Source organism: Dermacentor silvarum, chromosome 1, assembly GCF_013339745.2.
Source record: "Dermacentor silvarum isolate Dsil-2018 chromosome 1, BIME_Dsil_1.4, whole genome shotgun sequence".
Classification (NCBI taxonomy): domain Eukaryota; kingdom Metazoa; phylum Arthropoda; class Arachnida; order Ixodida; family Ixodidae; genus Dermacentor; species Dermacentor silvarum.
In genome coordinates this window covers 224,546,586-224,568,046 of record NC_051154.1, presented here as the reverse complement: position 1 = coordinate 224,568,046, position 21,461 = coordinate 224,546,586, and the positions used below count along the sequence as shown (strand labels likewise).

The following is a 21,461-nucleotide window of genomic DNA, read 5'->3' as shown; positions in this document are numbered from 1 at the left end:
GGGACATGATGTCACAGCTTGACATGTCGCCGATCGCTAGATTTGCAGCCCACAACGTAACAAGGGCGATTCCTCATGCTTGTGAAAAGAAAGCTCGAGACCAACACTGACCGTGCAGCTCGCGTCAACATGGAGAACATTGTAACACAAGCAGATGACACTTGCTGTATGCCGGAAGTGTTTGAGTGTAGTGATAAATTGTCATTGTGTATTCTGTTATTTGTTTTGTAGAATCAAATTAACCAACATTCCAGTTATTATGAACATTTGTTAGAGCATAATGTTTGAAAAATTATCAATGACGCGGCCTGGGCAGCCAATCGGATAGCTCGCCCTACTGACGTCATATGGTCACCACACGCCACTTGATCAGGGACTTGCAACTTGTGGAACAGTGCGAAAAATAACAAGGAAGGGACGACGATAGAGACAGAGTGAAAAGAGCGCAGACTTCCAACTGTTTATTCTACTGACGATGCTAGGCATATGTACACATACGAAGCGTCAGCAGGAAAGGAAAAGCAAGGATAATAAGGAAAGAAACAACAGTCAGCATGAATGGCACAAGATGATATCAACATGGACACAATCACCAACCATCTAAAAACCGTAGTTTTTCCTTGGTTATTGTTAGTGATGGCATGCTTACACACCTCTCTCTGGCACGAGCAATCTTAACCGCCTCAATTATGTCTCTGATGCACTGGTCTTTGTGTCGAGATACAATCCCGCTTTTTTTTAACTTGGGCATGCATGACTTGGTACGATGACGCGTAGTCTTATCACCACATTTACGGCAGTGTAAGCCAAGCTGGCCCTGATTACCGTTACTTACATTCTTGCTGTGCTCTCTTAGTCTGGTGTTTATGCACCTGCAAGTCTATCCAATGTATTTGTGTCCGCAAGCCAACGGCACTCGATATACGACGCCCTCTTCACAAGAAACAAAATGATCCTGATGTTGAGTCTTGCATGATTTCTGCTCTTTGATATTGCACAGGTTTCTTTTCTTGCAAAGGAGGGAAAGCTTTAGTGGAGCTGAAAACACAACATCAACGCCTACGCGTTTTCCAATCTTCTTTAGATTGTGGGCAGTTTGGTGGATGTACGGAATAATGGCTATTTTCTTGTGCACGTCCGAACCTGCCACATCTTTCTTCTTAGATTGCCGAACTGCTCGCATTTTTTGCAACAAGCCCTCGGCCATGGAGACCACGAGGGGCTGCGGGTATCTTGCGTCAGACAGCCGTCTATATTGAAGTGCTAGGCTTTCTTGGAGCATATGTTCACAAGACTTTGTTAGAGCATTAGTCAAGCAGTACTTAACAGTGCTACGCTTCACGAGCTTGGAGGGAGCAGATACAGCCGGAAATAAAGCTTTTTTCGCTCTCGGTTCATTACCCCAACATACGTCTTGATTAAAAAAATTAAGTCGTAGCTCTAACAACCTGACCGAATTCTTCTCGGGCAGTTCATGCGTCTAAATTAAAGGGGTTAAGTTGCGCTTGAAATTGTCATGCACGTTTCCAGCCGACTGGTAAAAATCCGCATTCTTGTTGTCAATGATGATTAGAAAGTCGTCCGCAAATCTAAAAACTTTGATTACACTAGTTCCATCGAGACGTGTGTTGATCTTTCTGTCGTGCATAGCTAAAAACAGATCGATGAGGACAGGTGCTATACATGACCCAATGCAAATTCCGTGTTTTTGCAAGTAAATACATTTGTCCCAAGTGGCAAAGGTAGATCTCAGATACGCCTCAAGCAGTTCCAAAAACACACTAACGGATTCTCCACAACTGTTTTGAAATGAGACGGCACCTAACCTGTCAATGGCCTGCTTAACACACAATATTAGTAGTGCATCTTGCGGTAAAGAGTAGAAAAGGCAGATACATTTGCATTCTTATGCTGCTGCAAGTATTCAGCAACCTGCGTGGAATTCCTAACTAGGAATGGGTCTTCAATTTTAAGCAAGGTTAGCTTATCTTGCAGAAAAACAGCTAAACATTTCTTTCATGTTCCCTTCTCTGAAATAATAACACGAAGGGGGCAGCTATCCTTATGAGTCTTTGCCGAAAAAAACATCCAAACAAGGTTTTTTCATTTCCTGGATTTGGTTTACAAGCGAAAGGATTCCTAAGTGTTTGCACACTTTCCTTGCTACTGACTGCCTCAGCCTTTCTAGGGCGCGGCTGAAAACTCGGGGGAGTGGCGCCACTGCGATCAGTAATAATGCAGATTTTTAAAACCTTACAATAGATTACGTGCTTTACGCGGAACGCTTAAATGTGTCACCTAATGATCTGAAGGACCCACGCTAACTCTGTGTTTGTACAAAATCGTCAAAACTGTTTCAGGGTCCCTTTAAGGCCCACAGTTGAGAAGCTATGCATGCATGCTAATGTCTGAGATGATGAAAGGCATGCAGTATGTGGTTTGCTTTCCCTCTGGCAATGTATGCAATCAATGAAGTGGTGCTTTCGCTTGCTTTTTGCAGTTGCTGTGCCACTTCTGCTTTCAGAGAAGCGATTGCCAACTTTCACAGCGCATCATGCGACTAAGAAGCAACCTCTGTCAACTCAATTGCCTGCCAAGAAAGTCCTGAAGCCCCTGCAGGAACTTGTCAGGACAGCCAACAGTTGTATGTAGCACATCATACTTATTCCTTAACTTTACATCATAACATCATACTATTAATAGATCCATGTAACTTGAAGCATAACTGAGCATAAGCAATCATAAGCATAAGACTTAAAAAGCACCTTATCTTGTTTGACAATATTTCACTTACAAAACACGTTGAAAGCAATAGTTTTCCTAAAGGTGGTGTTTGGCCAGAAAGTGTAAACTGAGAAAAATCAAGTAAAAGGTTGCAGAACATGCTACTTTAATTTATGGTGAATAGTAATTTATCAAAAGGCCTCTGCTGCTTAGGATGTGCCTTCTTCCTCAATACGACTCTGCATGGTGGCAATCGCTTGGGGTCTTTTTTTTTTTTCAGCTTCAGATTTGTCAAGCTCTCTTGTCTTTGCTCGTGAAATGCATCTTGAGTCCAAAGATATTGAACGTGCTCATCACCTTGGTCGCTATTCACCTAACCGGCACCATCCCCTCATTATCAAATTCGTGTCATGTAAAACGAAAGAATCAGTCCTGTCTAATGGCTGAAAACTGTAAGGCACAAATTATAGCGTGAGCGAAGATTTTTCACCTGCAGTTCGGAACGCCCGCAAACATCTTATTGCCTACGTTAAAAGTCAATCTATTCCTTTTTCTATGCGTTTCAAGACGCTCGTCATGGGTTCCCAGCGCTATAAATATGACGAATCGATGAATCAGTAAAAAAGATTCAATAGCAACCAGTGCGCAAAATACGTGCAGTTAATAACCGCCCTTCCGCCCCTTGGAAGAACCTTTCCTTATCTGTTGTTTACACTAATGCCTGCAGTTTCATTCCCAAACCTGACGCAATATCAAATCTCGCGATCTCATCTAACAGCAACTTGCTAGTTCTAGCGGTAACGTGACTCACAAGTCTAATTAGGGACGAAGAAGTAGTCCAAGACTTGCCAAACTTCGATGTTTATTGCTGTGACCGTCAAGGTGCATGCGGGGGTGGAGTTCTTATCGCTTGCAGTAATGAATTATCCTGTACGCCAATTACTATCTCTTCCAACTTAGAAATACTATGGCTTCTTATTCGCTCTTCCCCTCGATGTGTCATTCTAGGCGTGTGCTACAAGCCACCTACCAGTAATCCCAACTTCTCACCAGAACTTAACAGTACTTTATGCCAGATTACAGCAAGCCATCCTAACGCTCATATACTTCTGTATGGTGACTTCAACTTCCCCATTATTGATTGTGTAATAACCTGACTTCAGAAATAAACAACGCAGGAGCGAAAGACTTTGTCGACATCTGTTTGAATTTTAACTTATCGCAGCTTATCTCAGAACCGACACGCGTAACGTGCGACTTCCCATATCTCTCCCCAATTTTATTCATTTTTTCACAAAATGCGTTTTTGAAAGTGGTGACATACCTTAAGCTTTCAAGCCTGTGTCGTGGCACCCATCTGCTTTTCCGGTAGCTATTTCATGCTTGCGTCAACTTTCGATTACGGGAGAGCCAACAACTTTTTAGAGTAGGAACTTGTAGTAACACACAGGACAAATTGGTACTGTTTGAAAATTCTGTAATAGTATTTGTTGATATTTTATGCCTACTTCATTCTCTCATTGTCTGCCTTTCTGACAAAAAAAATTGGGTGGGCTGTATCAGGGACGCAGCCATAATGGGCTAAACGAAACAACTTGTGCATGCTTGAGACGGCTTATGGGCACTATAGGGTACAGAAATGTGGTAACCAACGACACAATTCACATTTAATAACACATTAGAACACTTGCACGCATAACTTATATTACAGCTTGTTGGGGGTCCTATGGTCTAATTTTGCAATCATGCTTGCTCGCTTATTTGTGGTGTGCCTGTTTGTTTTCCGGAGGGTCTTTTCGCATTAGGGTAAAGAAATGATCCCCCCCTTCTGGTGCCACCTGAGACATCCCTGTGCCACTTAAGCCCGCCACACTTGGGGGCCTGCCAAACATTGATCTCTTTCGCTTGCCTCAATCTTCTGCACTTGTTCTTGCTATGGAGATTAACACATTTCACTATGGTCAGAGGGGTCGGATATCCCTCTGTCTTGCTGCCCGAGTCCCTTCACATCATTTCTGGACCCTACGTGTTGAATGCGGGGGTGCCATAGCTGAGCAACCATCAAATTTTCACGACCAATTGCACACTTGTAAGCCTTCCAACTCCTCATGAGCACAGGTCTGAGTTTGATGGATTATACCTACTATGGCAGAGTGAGCTCTCTCAAATGCAACAACTCTCTCTCGGATCGTAGTGCCGAGCTTGCTATGCCTCCCGGAACGCTGAGCAAGAGGATAAATTTAGCTCCGATCGCGTCATGTGTGGCGTGACAATCTGTGCATGCAACACATGCATGATCGAGTAATGGCTTTTATTCTCCAGCAATGATACTAAAGTAAAGCACGTGGGTTTAACAGCTTGCAAAGATATTGCTACACGCGTGTTGTATTTGGTCTTTCATACATCATGCGTTAAACTATAATACTATAACGTGTTTTAGTTACATGCGGTTTTAGCAAGCAATCTCTGACTGATTTTAAAGATGTTCCATGTCAAAAAGAATTGTTGTGATATGATAAGTAGAAGCAAAGATATTGTCTCCTCAACCCGTAGCACCATTAGAAATTGTGTTTTGAGAAAATAATTAAAAGCCCATCACAACATGCTTATGGTGATTATGGCAAAGGCTTATTTGACCAAGGATGATGCAGGGGTCTAGTCAAGCAAAAATAAATGCCCTACACCAACCTGGAGCTAACAAATGCGAGAAAATTATTGTCCGATTTTTGCCTACAAAAATCGGCGTCTTTTCTACACCTTTTGTGTCACACAGACGCATATGCATTCTGGAGGTATGGCCAAGTGGGGCCCAAAAGGGCCATACCTAGTGGCAGATACCCAATGAGCCAAGAATCGATCATTCAAATACAGTGTAGACCGCTTGTAACGTAAGTCGCTGGAGTCGCGAATATCCGCACTATAAGCGGTACCCCGCTATAACCAAAACATCTATTTTATTCTGATAATGGACACTCCACGCGTATTTCTGCCGTCGTCACCGTGCTCTAGGTTCTGTATTCACTTACTAAATAAATTAACAAGCACGGTGTCACGCACGCACAAGCAAACATGAGCACATCTTTCTTGTTCACCGCAGAAACAAACTGTCAAAACGCTCGAGTGACGAAGCGCGGCGAGCGAATTGACCTTCGTGTTATCATGCCTCTCGCTTCAACGCGACCTATAAGCGGCGAAAACACGGCGCGCGGCGGACTTTCCCCGTCACAGATTGCTTTCAAGATAGGGCCAAGGCAATCGTATCGCCGAAGTGGATCGTCACAGATTACGTCCTGTTTTGGTCCACTGAAACCGTTCCGCTTTGCTGGTGAAAATCCTCTCCTTCTGTTTGCGCCAGTCCTGAACACAAGTTTCTGATTATCCGAACGCCCGTGATGCGGCCTGATTTCTGTCCGTCTCCGCATACACAATCACTTTCCTTTTAAATGCGGCATCATGATGAACTCGGTACTTCGTGCTGATAGAGCAGACGCAGAGAATGTGAAGACAGACGGTAGACTATTGCCTAAGCACGTGTACTGCAGCACATGGAGGAAGCTACAGTAGCTAGGCTCAACGTGCGTGCGAGGTGGCCATTTTGAAATGCCCACGGCTATATGGTAATGCAGATTTAGGGTCGTACTCGATTCTCATGTGCACCCAATTTTTGTACCTGTTTTATCGAAAAAAAAAGTATGTGTTAGATTCGAGTAAATATGGTATTTGTAGCTTGAGGGGAGCGTTTGCCATCTAGGTTGACTGCCGAACTTCCAGGCAGCTGCACCGTAACCGGTATTTCATGTCCCGAAACTGCTCTATAAGCGATACGCATATACATAGAGTGCTATGGGAAAATTAACGGGAGTCTGAAAAGACCGTATTATATCCTGTCCTGCACTATAAGCGGTTACGTTATAAGTGGTCTATGCTGTATTTAATAAGCTTAAGGAAGTCAAATAAGCTGTTAAAGTTATTGAGAAGTCTGTGTTATAACAGGCTGTGTTAAAATGGCATGTAGTGCCCCTAGTGCCACTCATTGTCCTTTTAATGTTCTAATGTTACTTTACATGCTCCTTCTAATGGTGTATTTGGTTGGTTGCTCTGATACCCTTGGTCAGAGTCAATAGTTGCCTTGGTCACCTGTAATTCGAGTGGGAGACAGTTTGAGGAGCCCCTTTTTTTATGGTATTTGTTTTTTGTTTTTTTCTGCAGGGCTACCACTTCATGCAGATATGGAGCCACGAATGCTGGATTCATACGAAAGCAATTCTACAGGGCAATCACTCTGTTCAGATATGCACCCTACAGGCGTGGAGCCACAACGGCTGGAATCTTTGCAAAGCAGGCCTACAGAGCGGTCACTCCAGCACGACACTCAGCCTGCAGGTATGGCACCACAAATACTGAAATCGGGGCGAAGCAGGCCTGCAGGTCACTCATTCCACTCAGATATACAGCCGGCAGGCATGAAGCGTTGAGCTCTTTTTCATCGTGGTTTGGAAGTGCGCTGCCATATTCCATTATTCCACCAAAATTCACATTGGCCTGCTCTAAACTTCTCCAAAACACAATTTTACTTGCTCCAAAAAATTACTTTAAAATGACTTTGGGCAGTCCCACCCCTGTTACAAGTTACCCTCCTACCTAGCCATGCTTTCTCTCAACTCGTTTGCCAAGTAATCGGGGCTAAGCTCCACCTTCACTGGTTCTGCGTCATGATGTGATGTTGTGTCGTATACGTCCGGTTGTCTTGGAGCCAGCGCACGAAACCTGTCAAACCGCTCCGCTTACCGGCTGGCTGTTGATCCCCCACCAGAGCTATCCGAACAGCGTGCCTTGCGAGTGTTCGGTTGTAGCGCCGAGCGTGTCTGGTATTCTGGTTACCGCAGGTGAGCATGGAGTTTTGATGGATGGGCGGAGATGTAAACTAAACTAAAGGCGGACATACTACTACCGCTGTGAAGAAGGGGCTTTAGCGTAAACGTGAGCGGTGTACACGGTGCAGCCACCTGGTGGCACAGAACTTAATCAGCCAAACACAGAGCTAATATTGCTGTAACGAAGTGTAAAGCCCACACCACACGTATGCTTGTGGACGCGTGCAAGCTCGCGTCTACGCACCTTGCGAGAAATGGCGGTTCACGTCCACAAATATGCGCGACAGCGCACGCTCGCTGGCCTCACTCAAGTGGTGTCTGCCTTGGCAGACGCCACTTCATACTTTGTTAATGACAGTGTTTCAAAATGCTTCAATATCTGTAAACGTAATTGTTATATTTTTGGAGCTGTTAGATCAGCACATAAAGTGAAGTAGCACTTTCTTGCATGGTATAAATCTGCTTCACTGAGAGTTGATTGTACAGTGCCGTCACTGCGTAGCCAGGCGTGCCTATGCGAGACAGCCCAAGCGCGCAATAACAGAGAGGAGCTGTTCACAGAGATCGCGCCGCGTTTCGACACGTACGAGCCGTGCTGCACTGCCTGCGCGTGCGTGGGCGCGCATCCACAAGTGTACGTGTGGTCTGGGCTTTAAATATTTTAAACATTTAAAAGGACGTGTTCACGATTACGCTGCTACCGAAAATTTACACCAGCAGCAAAGTAGAATACGCTTGGTTACTGCTATAGTAGCTCTGTGTTTGTGTGGTAGAGCTCTGTGTCACCAGGTGGCTGGGCACCGTGTGCAGGCTGTTCACGTTTGTGCCTCCATTCATCCGGTAAAATGCCCAGTTCACTTGTGTTTGCGTTTACCCAAATACCGGACACGCTAAATGTCTCTTGTGGTAATAATGCTTCGTTGTGAAATGACTGCCACAAATGCGCAGATGCTGGCGCCGATCGGATACCGACATCTGATGCCCTGCAGCGACCCTGCTCGCATGTTGCCTTGCAGAGGGACATGATGTCACAGCTTGACATGTCGCCGATCGCTAGATTTGCAGCCCACAACGTAACAAGGGCGATTCCTCATGATTGTGAAAAGAAAGCTCGAGACCAACACTGACCGTGCAGCTCGCGTCAACATGGAGAACATTGTAACACAAGCAGATGACACTTGCTGTATGCCGGAAGTGTTTGAGTGTAGTGATAAATTGTCATTGTGTATTCTGTTATTTGTTTTGTAGAATCAAATTAACCAACATTCCAGTTATTATGAACATTTGTTCGAGCATAATGTTTGAAAAATTATCAATGACGCGGCCTGGGCAGCCAATCGGATAGCTCGCCCTACTGACGTCATATGGTCACCACATGCCACTTGATCAGGGACTTGCAACTTGTGGAACAGTGCGAAAAATAACAAGGAAGGGACGACGATAGAGACAGAGTGAAAAGAGCGCAGACTTCCAACTGTTTATTCTACTGACGATGCTAGGCATATGTACACATACGAAGCGTCAGCAGGAAAGGAAAAGCAAGCAAAATAAGGAAAGAAACAACAGTCAGCATGAATGGCACAAGATGATATCAACATGGACACAATCAGCAACCATCTAAAAACCGTAGTTTTTCCTTGGTTATTGTTAGTGATGGCATGCTTACACACCTCTCTCTGGCACGAGCAATCTTAACCGCCTCAATTATGTCTCTGATGCACTGGTCTTTGTGTCGAGATACAATCCCGCTTTTTTTTAACTTGGGCATGCATGACTTGGTACGATGACGCGTAGTCTTATCACCACATTTACGGCAGTGTAAGCCAAGCTGGCCCTGATTACCGTTACTTACATTCTTGCTGTGCTCTCTTAGTCTGGTGTTTATGCACCTGCCAGTCTATCCAATGTATTTGTGTCCGCAAGCCAACGGCACTCGATATACGACGCCCTCTTCACAAGAAACAAAATGATCCTGATGTTGAGTCTTGCATGATTTCTGCTCTTTGATTGCACAGGTTTCTTTTCTTGCAAAGGATTGAAAGCTTTAGTGGAGCTGAAAACACAACATCAACGCCTACGCGTTTTCCAATCTTCTTTAGATTGTGGGCAGTTTGGTGGATGTACGGAATAATGGCTATTTTCTTGTGATGTTCTTGTGCACGTCCGAACCTGCCACATCTTTCTTCTTAGATTGCCGAACTGCTCGCATTTTTTGCAACAAGCCCTCGGCCATGGAGACCACGAGGGGCTCCGGGTATCTTGCGTCAGACAGCCGTCTATATTGAAGTGCTAGGCTTTCTTGGAGCATATGTTCACAAGACTTTGTTAGAGCATTAGTAAAGCAGTACTTAACAGTGCTACGCTTCACGAGCTTGGTGTGAGTAGATACAGCCGGCAATAAAGCTTTTTTCGCTCTCGGTTCATTACCCCAACATACGTCTTGATTAAAAGAAATTAAGTCGTAGCTCTAACAACCTGATCGAATTCTTCTCGGGCAGTTCATGCATCTAAATTAAAGGGGTTAAGTTGCACTTGAAAATGTCAAGCACGTTTCCAGCCGACTGGTAAAAATCCGCATTCTTGTTGTCAATGATGATTAGAAAGTCATCCGCAAGTCTAAAAACTTTGATTACACTAGTTCCATCGAGACGTGTGTTGATCTTTCTGTCGTGCATAGCTAAAAACAGATCGATGAGGACAGGTGCTATACATGACCCAATGCAAATTCCGTGTTTTTGCAAGTAAATACATTTGTCCCAAGTGGCAAAGGTAGATCTCAGATACGCCTCAAGCAGTTCCAAAAACACACTAACGGATTCTCCACAACTGTTTTGAAATGAGACGGCACCTAACCTGTCAATGGCCTGCTTAACACACAATATTAGTAGTGCATCTTGCAGGTAAAGAGTAGAAAAGGCAGATACATTTGCATTCTTATGCTGCTGCAAGTATTCAGCAACCTGCGTGGAATTCCTAACTAGGAATGGGTCTTCAATTTTAAGCAAGGTTAGCTTATCTTGCAGAAAAACAGCTAAACATTTCTTTCATGTTCCCTTCTCTGAAATAATAACACGAAGGGGGCAGCTATCCTTATGAGTCTTTGCCGAAAAAAACATCCAAACAAGGTTTTTTCATTTCCTGGATTTGGTTTACAAGCGAAAGGATTCCTAAGTGTTTGCACACTTTCCTTGCTACTGACTGCCTCAGCCTTTCTAGGGCGCGGCTGAAAACTCGGGGGAGTGGCGCCACTGCGATCAGTAATAATGCACATTTTTAAAACATTACAATAGATTACGTGCTTTACGCGGAACGCTTAAATGTGTCACCTAATGATCCAAAGGACCCACGCTAACTCTGTGTTTGTACAAAATCGTCAAAACTGTTTCAGGGTCCCTTTAAGGCCCACAGTTGAGAAGCTATGCATGCATGCTAATGTCTGAGATGATGAAAGGCATGCAGTATGTGGTTTGCTTTCCCTCTGGCAATGTATGCAATCAATGAAGTGGTGCTTTCGCTTGCTTTTTGCAGTTGCTGTGCCACTTCTGCTTTCAGAGAAGCGATTGCCAACTTTCACAGCGCATCATGCGACTAAGAAGCAACCTCTGTCAACTCAATTGCCTGCCAAGAAAGTCCTGAAGCCCCTGCAGGAACTTGTCAGGACAGCCAACAGTTGTATGTAGCACATCATACTTATTCCTTAACTTTATATCATAACATCATACTATTAATAGGTCCATGTAACTTGGTGTGATGTTGTCACCATGTCAGACATATATATATATATATATATATATATATATATATATATATATATATATATATAGATATATATTTTTATACAAAAGATATAGTGCAGGATAAGGGCAGGCACTTTTTAATGCCATTTGTGTAAAAATTATGTCAATTGGTTTGATGTTATCACCATGTCAGACATATATATATATATATACACAGTGAAGTAGACGCGTGTATGAAGCGGTTTATTGACGTTTCGGCCGGGGTGCGGCCTTCATCAGAATCTGATGAAGGCCGGACCCCGGCCGAAACGTCAATAAACCGCTTCATACGCGCGTCTACTTCACTGTGAATATTTACCCGGACCCAGAATCGCTTTTTTCTGGTATATATATATATATATATATATATGTGTATATATAGACACATACATACATACATACATACATACATACATACATACATACATACATACATACATACATACATACATACAAAAGATTTCGAAACTTAAAAAGCACCTTATCATGTTTGACAATATGTTACTTGTCTTTGGGAAAACTATCATTTTAAGTAAAATGGAGATATAATAATTGTGAATCGATGCCTTCTAGGTGGTCCATAGTGCAGGATAAGGGCAGCCACTTCTTTAATGCCACTTGTGTAAAAATTGTCACTTTTTTTTATGTTATCACCTGTGGGAATTCTCGGGTCCCATAACCGCCGCACGGACAGCGAACGTCGCGTCAAGCGCATGCGTGCCAGGGAGATTTGGGAGAGGGGAAACTTTCCTTCCGCGGGCGGCGCGCGGGAATGGATGGATGGATGGATGGATGAGGCTGAACCCTTTAATTCGGGCGGTGGCATACGCCACCTAGCCATGACTATTAACATAATTTGTACTTTGTGGTGGGTGAAATTTCACTCCTGCCTTGATTTTATCCACCAATCAGATAACCTCTGTTTGGTTATTTCTACCTGCTTAAAGTCTATTTTGCCTTCACTGTCCCTAAACCCCAATGCTTTGAAAAAATCAGCCCCGTTGCTTTGCACTGTAGGGTTAAGCCCTTTACAGAAAAGTATGAGGTGTTCAGCCGTTTCCTCTTCCTTTCCACATGCACCGCACAACGTGTCTATACCTTGGTACTTGACTCGGTACATCTTAATCCGCAATACTCCCGTCCTGGCTTCAAACAACAAAGAGCTTCCCCTAGAATTATCGTAGATATTTTATTTGGCAATTTCTTGCTTGAAAGTTCGGTATGTTCCCAGTGCTGATTTCGTCTGCATCCCCGTTTTCCACAGACCCCTCTCTGTTTCCTTAACCTTTTTCTTAACCGCTGTTTCCTGGTTATCACCCCTCCTGCAGTCCAAATATTTGATTGACAGTTTTCTGGTCAGCTTCCTCCATTTTGTATCAACATTCCTCATGTACAAATAACTGAAAACTCTCCTTGCCCACCGCTTTTCTGCCATTTCTCTCAATCGCTCCTCAAATTCTATCTTGCTGCTGGCTTCCCTGCCCTCGAATGACGTCCTTGAATGTCACCCTGTACCCCCTGATTTGGTGTATTTCCGTGTGCTCCCAGAGCCAGTCTACCTACCCCTCGCTGGTTAGCTTCCAACCTTGCTCGAACCTCTGATCTCATGCACAGGACCGCATTCCCGAAAGTCAAACTAGGGACCATCACCCCTTTCCAAATCCCTCTCACCGCTTCGTACCTATTGTAATTCCACAGTGCCCTATTTTTCATCACAGCTGCATTTCTGCTACCTTTAGCTGTCACATATTTTTCATGTTCCATTAGGTACTCAGCCCCATTGTTTATCCACACTCCAAGATATTTGTACTTATCCACCACCTCCAGAGTAACCTCCTGTATCCTATGCTCACTGACCTGATTATCATTAAAAGTCATGACTGCCGATTTTTCTTTACTGAACTTCAAACCTAAGCTATCTCCCTCTTTACCACAGATGTCCATTAATCTCTGCAAGTCTTCCTTGCTGTCAGCCATAAGTACAATGTCATCCGCGTACATCAGTCCTGGTAATGACTGTTTAATCCATTCTCCTTGCTTGAAATAGGAAAGGTTGAAGCCAAGTCCACTCCTCTCTAATTTTTTCTCTAATCCTTGTAAATACAGCGTGAACAACAGAGGTGACAGAGGGCACCCCTGCCTAAGCCCCTGCTGTATCTCTATAGGCCCAGATACCTTGTTTTCCCATTTTATAAGCACCTTGTTACTTTTATAGATATCTTTTAAATGATTTCTTACTCCATCTTCCACCTCTAGAGTGCCCAGTATGTCCCACAAATCCTTTTGGATTACACTGTCATAGGCTCCCTTGATATCCAGAAAGGCAAGCCATAGGGGCCTGTGTTCCTTTTCTGCTATTTCAATACACTGTATCAATGAGAACAGATTATATTCTAACCTTCTTTGTTTTCGGAACCCATTTTGTAGTTCCCCCAGCACCTCCTCGCTCTCCACCCATGCCTGCAGTCTGTCCTTTATAATCTGCATCACCACCCTGTAAACCACTGACGTCACTGTTATGGGACGGTAGTTGTTTATGTCGGCTTTGTCCCCCTTTCCCTTATATATCATGCTCATCCTGCTCAGTCTCCACCCGTCGGGGGCTTTACCGTCCATTATCATTTTGCTCACTGCCTGTCTTAATGCTTTTTTAGATTTTGGGCCCAATGTCTTTATCAACATAATTGGGATGCCATCAGGACCTGTCGACGTGCTACTAGGAACCCTCTTCTCTGCCCTTTCCCACTCGCTTTGTGCCAGTGGAGCCACTGCACTGACTAGTCCATCCTCACCTGATTGAGAACATGCTATGTTTCGTTCTTTAAATTTTTCTGTCATCATTGTTCTTATATGTTCCATTGCCTCCTCTCCCTCTAGTCGAACACCTTGAGCTGTAACTATAGACCTCTGCTCTAGGCTAGTCTTATTACTCAAGGAGTTGAGATGTTTCCAAAATTTCTTCGCTGCTTTTCTATCCTTTTTGTTTACTTCTGACAACCATTGGCTCCCCTTTCTTCTGATCTTCTCATTGATCAAATTGGATGCTTCCCTTCTACAGTTTAAGAAGTTATTCCATTTTCTGCCTACATCAGCTTCTGGTTCATCCCTCTGCTTTGAATATCTGTGTTCCCTGGATGCTTCCTGTCGTTTCTCTATGGTCTTCTTAACCTCCTCATCCCACCAGCTCTTGGGTTTACGTCTTCTGTTCCCTTTTGTCCTGACTCATACCTTAGTAAGCTCTAGCTCAAATAGTCCTGTTAAATTTGCATATGTCCATTTTGTTTTTGTATCCTCTGAAATTACTTCCTCAGTTTGCTGGGTTGCTATTTCAAGCTGCTTTTCCGAGTAAAATATCCCACCTGGTTGTTCATCTTGCCTCCTACTTACTTTCATTTCCCTTCTAAAACTCACCTTAATACGTTTGTGATCACTATCTAGACTTCTGGAGCCGTATTCGTCTAAGCTCATTACATTTAGCCTATCGTGCATCCTATGTGACATTAGTGCATAATCTATCCTCGACTGCAGGCTCCCTACCTCCCATGTTATGTGCCGTTCACACTTCTCAGTACTGTTGCATACAACTAAGTCATGCATTTCACACATATCCAGCATCATGTTGCCTGTTGAGTCTGTGTACCCGTCCATGTCTTCTATGTGTGCGTTCATATCTCCTAGTATAATAATCTCGCACCCTTCTCCTAGCTCATTAATGTCACTTGATATGCATTCCAGCATTTTTTTGTTTTCCTCTTTGGCATTTGCTCCTGTCCACAGGTATACAAAGCCAAGGAGTGTCTGCTCGCCTGCAACTTTCCCTTTTAGCCATAAATGCTCCTTGCATTCCTGTTTGACCCTTTGCCAGTTCATACTTTTATGAATGAATGCACCAATTCCACCCCCTTTTCTGCTGCCCTCTGTTCTATTGCAATATTCCCATGCATAGTCAGGATTACAGGGAGGTTGCTCCATGTCCCTAAGATGTGTCTCCACAAACCCGTATACCATCAGCTTTTCTTGCCTTAGTTGCTCGTCTATCTCCTCCCACTTCAGCCTATTCCTGCCACCTTGCATGTTAATGTACCCTATGTCAGAATGACCTTGCCCCTGGTGCTTACGTCTATTTCTTCTCCTACCGATTCTACGTTTCTTGAATCCTGGGGCCTCTCTGGGTCCGTCTTCGTCTACACTGGTGGTCTTAGGGCTCTGGGTCCCCACAAGAAAGCCGTAGCTTGGCGCCCTATCCTACTACCTACGCTCCCGCCCGTGGCACCACTGTAGTGAATGCCATCCTGTGCAAAAGGGTGGGAGCCAGACTCGTACACTTCCCGGTTTACCTCCATTATGCCGTACCCAAGTGGTCTGCTCAGACCCCTAATGACCCAGTTAGCCTCAAGCACCCTCCATTCCATCCCGCTAGCCTGGCCCCGGACATGTGGGATTGTGCATATGGTCACATGCACATTCGCAGAGGTTTCTCTGAGTTTACGCAACCCAACCTCTAACTGTCCGTTTAGGTTCTGGCTCCTTCCCTTCAGCACATCGTTGAGACCAGCATGGATAACGACCAGATGTTCATGCTCGAGGTTGTCCGATACCACCTTCTGAGCTTTTGCCATTGCGTCAACCATGCACTTCCCTGAGTGGGCCTCCACCCTCACCTGCCCGTCTGCCTTCACTGTTGTAAGGACGCCCTCCTTAACCCTAGCTACGTTGGAGTCCCCCACCACTAGGACCCTTCGCTCTACACGTTTGCCTCCCGCCTGCGATTGTCGTCCTCCAGTTCGCGCTAGCTGGTTCTCCACCCGCCGTGCGCCACTGACACGTGACGATGTGCTCCCTGCCGTTCGTCCCTTCCCACCCGAAGCCTGCCGCACTACCTCGCTGTAGAGTTGTGGAACCGCCGTGTTGCCGCCGGCTCTCGCCTGCTGTTCAACGGCCCCTAGGCGTCCCTCCCTGCTCTCATGGCATGCCTCTGCCTGAGTCTCCACGCTGTCCCCGCCGCCCGCCTGAGCTGACCGGGGATTACGCGCCGCCTGTACCATTAGCGCCTCCACCCGCTCTTCCAGCACGGCCCGCTTTTCCCGTTCTTCTTGTAGCTCGCCAGCTATTTGCTTTACCAGGACGGCCTCGGCCCCCTCCCTGTGAAGCAACTCGCGGATCCGAGTTTCGAGCTCAATTCGCCGCTCTCGCTCCACCTTCAGCTCCCCTTTGAGCTCTTCCACACTAGCTGCCCATTCCCCTTCCATCCGCCGCACAGCTCCCTTAAATCCTTCACACGACCTGCATGCGAAGCTAGCCTCCTCAGCGTCGGCTAAACTGGCGAAGTGCGTCTCGTCCAAATAACACCAACGTTTGCACTCCTCGCACTGCACCAGCTCGTCATCACCCCTGTCCTTCCTAGCCTGCCGCACCATTGTCCACCCGTCCACCTAACAAGAAAGCCCAATAAAATACCTAAACAAAACCCCACGGTAAGTCGTATGACAAACTCGCTATCTGGCTACCTCCGCTAGCTTCCCTAACGCGGTTTAAAACTGCCGCTTTACACTGCTTTCACCATGCAACACGTGCGCCACAACCCGCTTCCAAAAAAAAATCGCAAGCGCTATCAGCGCCACCGGGTAGGTCACGTGAGATCCCGCTGATATCGCCCGGGTCTCTTTGGTCCCCAGCAAGCGGCGACGGCGGAAGTCTCCACCGCCGCTCCCGTATTCCCGCACGTGGTTAGTCAACCGCGTTCTTGCCGTGGCAAACGCCGCGGCCCCCCTGTATTCCCCAGTTGGTAAGTCGGAAGCCCTTCTTTACCTAGTGTATTATTCTCTTCGAGGGAACCCTCAGTGATGTCAACTATAGCTAGCTGGCCTGCTCGAAGTGTTAGTTGCAGTCGTAATAAATGCTTTCCGAGTGTACACGTGGTTGTCGTCTTTTGTTTCCGCGAAGCTTGTACCGGACCGCGGTTGATGCGCAGGCATGCGCCAAACGCGGGGCTCGGTGTGTCGAGGCAGAGGGCCGTTGGCATCCCCCCCATATCCCGACACACCATGTCAGACATATATATATATATATATATATACATATATATAATACACATACATACATACATACATACATACATACAAAAGATTTCGAAACTTAAAAAGCACCTTATCTTGTTTGACAATATTTCACTTACAAAACACGTTGAAAGCAATAGTTTTCCTAAAGGTGGTGTTTGGCCAGAAAGTGTAAACTGTGAAAAATCAAGTAAAAGGTTGCAGAACGTGCTACTTTAATTTATGGTGAATAGTGATTTGTCAAAAGGCCTCTGCTGCTTAGGTTGTGCCTTCTTCCTCAATACGACTCTGCATGGTGGCAATCGCTTGAGGTCTTTTTTTTTTTTCAGCTTCAGATTTGTCAAGCTCTCTTGTCTTTGCTCGTGAAATGCATCTTGAGTCCAAAGATATTGAACGTGCTCATCACCTTGGTCGCTATTCACCTAACCGGCACCATCCCCTCATTATCAAATTCGCGTCATGTAAAACGAAAGAATCAGTCCTTTCTAACGGCTGAAAACTGTAAGGCACAAATTATAGCGTGAGCGAAGATTTTTCACCTGCAGTTCGGAACGCCCGCAAACATCTTATTGCCTACGTTAAAAGTCAATCTATTCCTTTTTCTATGCGTTTCAAGACGCTCGTCATGGGTTCCCAGCGCTATAAATATGACGAATCGACGAATCAGTAAAAAAGATTCCATAGCAACCTGTGCGCAAAATACGTGCAGTTAATAACCGCCCTTCCGCCCCTAGGAAGAACCTTTCCTTATCTGTTGTTTACACTAATGCCCGCAGTTTCATTCCCAAACCTGACGCAATATCAAATCTCGCGATGTCATCTAACAGCAACTTGCTAGTTCTAGCGGTAACGTGACTCACAAGTGTAATTAGGGACGAAGAAGTAGTCCAAGACTTGCCAAACTTCGATGTTTATTGCTGTGACCGTCAAGGTGCATGCGGGGGTGGAGTTCTTATCGCTTGCAGTAATGAATTATCCTGTACGCCAATTACTATCTCTTCCAACTTAGAAATACTATGGCTTCTTATTCGCTCTTCCCCTCGATGTGTCATTCTAGGCGTGTGCTACAGGCCACCTACCAGTAATCCCAACTTCTCACCAGAACTTAACAGTACTTTATGCCAGATTACAGCAAGCCATCCTAACGCTCATATACTTCTTTATGGTGACTTCAACTTCCCCATTATTGATTGGAATAACCTGACTTCCGCAGTAAACAACGCAGTAGCGAAAGACTTTGTCGACATCTGTTTGAATTTTAACTTATCGCAACTTATCTCAGAGCCGACACGTGTAACGTGCGACTGCGCAAACATTTTGGACCTTATGCTTACTAACCACCAGAAACCTTATCGGTTACGTACCTTCGTCCTATCAGCGACCACAGTGTGATTCATGCCACATTTGACTTTGCCCAGGCACCGCGTGTTCTTTCCAGCCAAACTATCAACCTATATGATAAAGCAAACTTCGAAGCTATAAATGAAGAATTGTGCACTTTTTTACCAGGTCTTTGAAACCTCATTCAATGAACGATCTGTTAAAGACAACTGGGAATTGTTTAGGAATAAAATGAATGAACTAGCAAACAAGTATATTCCGAAAATAACATTCCGTGTGAATCATCAGAACCCTTGGTTTAATAACAATGTAAAGAGGTTGGAAAATAAGAAAAAAAGACTTTTTCTTAATGCCAAGCAGAATTCAAGCCCAACTTAATGGGAAAATACTACACCGCTGAGAGAGAATACTTAGGTGCTGTCCGCAATGCAAATGGTCCTTTTTCAACAATGACTTACCTAACATGTTAACAGACAACCCCAAGAAATTTTGGAAAGTTATCAACCCAGGCAACACATGCACTATAACTCTTGTTAATGATACGGGGGAAATCATGCCTGAAACCGAATGCGCACTAATATTAACAACGCATTTTTGTCAGTATTTTCTAATGATAATAACGTTCCATTGTCTAATGTCCCCTTCAACATAGCTTCTAGCATGCTGAGCGTGGTGTTTTATCCTGATGGTGTTTTGCGCATTATTGAAAACCTTAAACTTCATCCTCAGCAGGTATAGATGATCTAAACTCTAAACTGCTAAAAATACAAAATAAATTTCTTCATCATTTTTGTTTCTTATATTCTCTCAGTCACTTTCTGCAGCTTCCATGCCTCATGAATGGAAGGGGAAAAAGGTCGTTCCCATCTACAAGTCTGGTAACATGAACACACCGCTAAATTATCGACCAATCTCTCTAACTAGCCTTCCGTGCAAAATCATGGAACATGTCATCTACTCCCCGATCATGAATCACTTGGATGCCAATCCATTTTTTCATTCGGCACAGCATGGGTGTTCCGTAAGGGCTTGTCTACCAAAACGCAACTAGCTTTGTTTCTGCATGACTTGCATACAAACCTTGACTCTAACCAACAAACTGACGCTATTTTCTGGACTATGAAAAGGCCTTTGACAAAGTTTCTCACCGCCACTTACTGCTAAAGCTTTCTTCTTTGAACTTGCACAGTGACGTACTCAAATGGCTCGAATCATTCCTTACTGATCGCTACCAATTCGTTTCTATAAATGACAAATCATCCACTCTTCTCCCTGTAACTTCTGGTGTCCCGCTGGGATCAGTTCTCGGTCCTCTTCTCTTTTTAATTTATATTAATGACTTACCCCTACATGTATCTTGCAAGTTACGAATTTTCGCTGATGACTGTGTGATTTACCATCCAGTTTCTAATGCTACTGATGAAAACACCTTACAACAAAGTCTTAACAACGTGTAGTCTTGGAGTGAGCAATGGCTAATAACTCTTAATCCCAACATATGTAAACATATATTTTTTACCCGCCTTTGTAACCCTTTCCTGTCCACTTGTACAATAGTAAACGTTCCCATAGAATCGGTAGAGTCATTTAAGTACTTGGGCGTAACACTTTCTCATGATCTCAGTTGGGGTACGCATATTTCCAACATACTTTCATCAGCTAGCAGAACTTTTGGCTTCATGAGACGACACTTGCATGACGCCCTGCAGAACGTAAACTCCTAGCTTTCAATTCCCTTATCAGACCGAAAGTTGAATACGCATCACCCATCTGGAATCCATATCAAGTCTATCTTGTTAACGCGCTCGAGTCCTTTCAAAACCGCGTCGTCAGATACATCGATTCATCACACTCGTACGACGTGAGCGTATCATCCTTAAGAGCAAAATCTGATCTACAGCCCCTTGCACATCGCCGCGCTACAGCCAGCCTTTGCCTCTTTCATAAGTTCTTTTACAGTTCCCTAATTCACGAGCCATATATCACACCATCCGCACGCATATCGCTACGAACTGGGCACCCATTACAAGTCTTACGGCCGCGCTCCCATACAACTACTTTTTCTTCGTCTTTTTTTTCCTGCACAGCATCAGACTGGAACGCCCTTCACCACCACGTCGCTGAAATCACTTGCCGACATCGTTCTTCGAAAATGTGTCTTTGTTGGCTGAAAAATAATCAGCTTTTTTCACGCGTCATTTTTTTTCCCTTCTTTCTGTTTTTATGCACTTGCGAACTGTAGCTTTCTTGTAGTTTTCTGAATACCTGTGTTTCTGTTGCATTATCAACTGTACCCACCCCTTATGTAATACCCCTAGCAAAGGGGTCTTTAAGGAAATAAAACTGAACTGAACAATCTACAGTTGAATCTCGTTAATTCGAACCAAATCACGCGGTGGCGCCTCCTACCGGCATTGCTCCGGCACCGCCATAGAGTAAAAAAAGCTTAGGAGAGACCCCTCAATGGCGCGTTGCGAACAAAACAAAACACAAAAATGCGCCGCAAATTTCACCCTCTCTCAAATGGCAAGGTCGCTGATTCTGCGTTGCGCCGGAACATGCGTGTCTCAGCCACGCTACCGTAGCCCCGCGTAGAAAATGGCAGTGAACCCTTCTTTCTCCTTTATGCTTCCTCTACTTTCTAGTCACGTGTTCACCTTGCAAACTGCCTCTACGGCACAGAGGGAAGC

At 44.7% G+C, this 21,461-nt stretch overlaps 1 protein-coding gene across 1 annotated transcript in view; it reads left to right on the top strand.

Annotated features, from left to right (window-relative positions):
• Positions 1–21,461, top strand: part of LOC119436834 (uncharacterized) — a 109,927-nt gene that overhangs the window by 55,609 nt on the left and 32,857 nt on the right. The window contains exons 10-12 of the mRNA XM_049660007.1: positions 2,501–2,644; positions 6,934–7,107; positions 11,127–11,270. Coding sequence (XP_049515964.1) covers positions 2,501–2,644; positions 6,934–7,107; positions 11,127–11,270 — 462 coding nt within the window. The remainder of the gene's footprint in view (positions 1–2,500; positions 2,645–6,933; positions 7,108–11,126; positions 11,271–21,461) is intronic.